The sequence below is a fragment of the Tarenaya hassleriana genome, unplaced genomic scaffold, assembly GCF_000463585.1.
Source record: "Tarenaya hassleriana unplaced genomic scaffold, ASM46358v1 Cleome31, whole genome shotgun sequence".
Lineage (NCBI taxonomy): Eukaryota > Viridiplantae > Streptophyta > Magnoliopsida > Brassicales > Cleomaceae > Tarenaya > Tarenaya hassleriana.
The window spans coordinates 838622-841560 of NW_010966274.1; the positions used below are offsets into that span (position 1 = coordinate 838622).

A 2939-nucleotide genomic window follows, 5' to 3' on the forward strand; every position below is an offset into this window, starting at 1 on the left:
TATATTTGCGACGGATTTTTCCGTCGCTATATAACTGTTTTTTTGTAGTGTGATGGCTGATTTTAGAATAAATCGGATTTTTTTTATAACCCAAGTGACTTTTCAACGATATCCGAAATACCGGATTTTGGGTCGTTACATATACTCTTTTAATTAGCAATCAAACCCTATAATTATATTTATTCGCCGAAATATATATACTTTATAAATTCTAACAAATAAACCCCTAAATGCAAACGCCAAAAATATGCGGTCAAAAATCTGTCCGAACTCGACCGATATATTCCCGAACCGAATCGAACCGATTAAAATAATATATCAGATCGGACATAAATATTTCAAATTCGAAATAACTGAATCTGAGTTAACTATAAAATGAATCAACTGAACTCGAATTAATCGTAAACGAAGTATGCATTATTTTAATTTAATCATTGATTTATATCGGTCGGGTTCGATTCGGTTATTTTGGATTTCAAATATTCATATCCAATTTAATATATTATTTTAATCGGTTCAGTTATATATCGGTTGGGTTAGATTCAGACAGATTTTTTACCGTATTTTTTTAACATTTATGTTTAGGAGCTTATTTGTTAGAATTTATAAAGTATAAGTATATTTCGGTGAATTAGTATAAATATAGGGTTTTGTCTCACATCTAAAGCGTATATGTATATTTCGACGAATAATCATAAATATAGGGTTTTTTTCATAAAAAAAAAGTATAGAGTTTTTGGTAGATATCTAAAAAATACAAGATTTTTTTGGCGATTTTTCCTAATAATAATACTAATAATATCTATTTTTTAAATTAGAAATTTATTGGTGTCTAATATTCACAATCATTCTTGGTTGAGACATAAATTCACGTTATATATATTGAATTATTATTTTTTGATAAAGTGTATATATTGAATTCTTTTGTTGTACCGAAATGAATTAAACATAAATCAATAATATTTCTATTATATTAATCTTAAAACAAGGCTAATATACAACCGACACCACTTTGAACCATACATTATTAGAAAATTAAATTACAAAAAAAAAAAGAAAAAAGAAAATGAGATTTAACAACAAAGTCTTATTATTGAATAGACGAAGTGCCTTCATCGTTTACGCTTAAACGATTAAAGAGTTCATCGCATAAAGCTTCATGCAATTTAAGAAACGTACCGTGCATGAGTTGAATCTCGTCTCCGTTTAATTTCTCGACCGAAGCCTTGAACCAACATTCCTCGATCTTTTTCTCCTCCGACAGCTTCTCCAACGCCTTTCTCCGTTCTCTTTCGCCTTCCAACTCGTCGAGGAGATTCTCGTACTCTTCGTTCATACGGTCGATACTCTCCTTTTCGCGGGCATCAACCAGAGATCCGGAATCATTTTTGGCGCGTGGGGGTAATGGGTTCCTCAGCTTGTCGGAGACCGTTTCGATCGAAGGATGTCCGAACGAAAACGGTGTGTCGGCTTCTGTGAACATCAAAAACCCGATTTCGGCATCGCATGCGACAATCAGGTCGTTGAACTTCTTGTAGATCCCGGATCGTCTTTTCGAGAACGTGCTCAGTTTATCTTCCACGTTCTCGATTTTCTTCATTGGGATCTTTTGTTTACCTTTGGTCGTTTTCCCGGCCATTGTTTTAGTGTAGGAATGTGAATAGAATAAAAAGGAATTTTGTTTCTATAATATTAACTTAAGCTATTTTCTTGGTTGTGAAATTGCATGGAACATATGTTTATATCTATTGATAAGGAATATAGATACGTGACATATGAGGCAACTAAATAATTTACAACATGATACATTGTTATTATTATTTTGGTCTTCATGATTTGTTATCTCTTTAGGTAACTGTAGTCAAAATAATTTTGTTCAACATTCTTATATGGCATTATTATTATTTCCTAACAAATTAGCTTTTCCCCCCATTAAATTGTTTTCAGTAATAAATCCCTTTTTTTAACAAGTAATAAATAATTTTGACTCTCTTTAGTACCTTTCTATCTATAATTTTTAAAGAGGAATATCTAACTTTATTATTTTTTCTCTTTTTTTTTTAAAAAAAAAAGAAAAGTGTAAGGGATCAATTTGGGCCAGTTTTGGGCTTTTTGTTAGGCCCAATTTAATCATTGTGGGCTTTGATATTTTTCCACAGAGAGGATGGATTATGAAAAGCTGTGGAAAACTGCTTAGGATGTGTGTTCAAATCCAAGAACCCTAGTTTTTTTTTCTTCTCTCCTTATGATACATATACAAATACAAACTTGCTTACCTTCTTCAAAGTCCTCGGCCGATTTTTCGACATTGTTGTTGTCCTGTCTTCAATGTCGATGATTTTCTTCATATCGATCTTTTGTTTAGGTTTATCGATCTTTTCAATCGTTTTACGAATGGAGAAAACCTATACCAAAAGGAAAAAAACATCTTCAAATCTTGTTTTATGTTTTCGCTTTGTATATCACTCACTCTTATTTATAGTACTCCAAAGTTTGATCTAAATGACAACATTAAATCTAAAGTATTAGTCGGGTCAAAAACTCGGATACCATTTAAACAAAACCTAATTAATGTCGGAAAAAATATGGTGTTTCCGGTAGCTCTTACCATGTATAATATCCATATATCAAATATAATTATTCGCATCGGTTTTAAATAATTAGTCGCGTCAAAGTTTTGCTCGAATACCATATAAAATGAAATTAATTAATGACAAAGGAAAATATATTTATCAGATTCGTTGTTGACTGGTAATCAATATTTTAATTCTGTGGAAAATAATTTATATCACAAATTTTATCTCTTAAAAATTTTAAAAATATCAGTTATTGATTGAATTCATAATTATATATTCATATTTGAGATATTTCAAACTACATTTTTTATTTTTTATTAAAAGATAGTAAATGAAATATTATAGTGTATAATTTGTATGTAA

General features: G+C 30.2%; 1 protein-coding gene across 1 annotated transcript; it reads right to left on the minus strand.

The window, feature by feature from the left end:
• Positions 1 to 1090: 1090 nt before the first annotated feature.
• On the minus strand, positions 1091 to 1639 carry LOC104820689 (agamous-like MADS-box protein AGL62). The gene has a single exon (XM_010551247.1). It carries the CDS (start codon positions 1637 to 1639, stop codon positions 1091 to 1093), a length of 549 nt encoding a protein of 182 aa, XP_010549549.1.
• Between the last annotated feature and the right edge of the window lie 1300 nt (positions 1640 to 2939).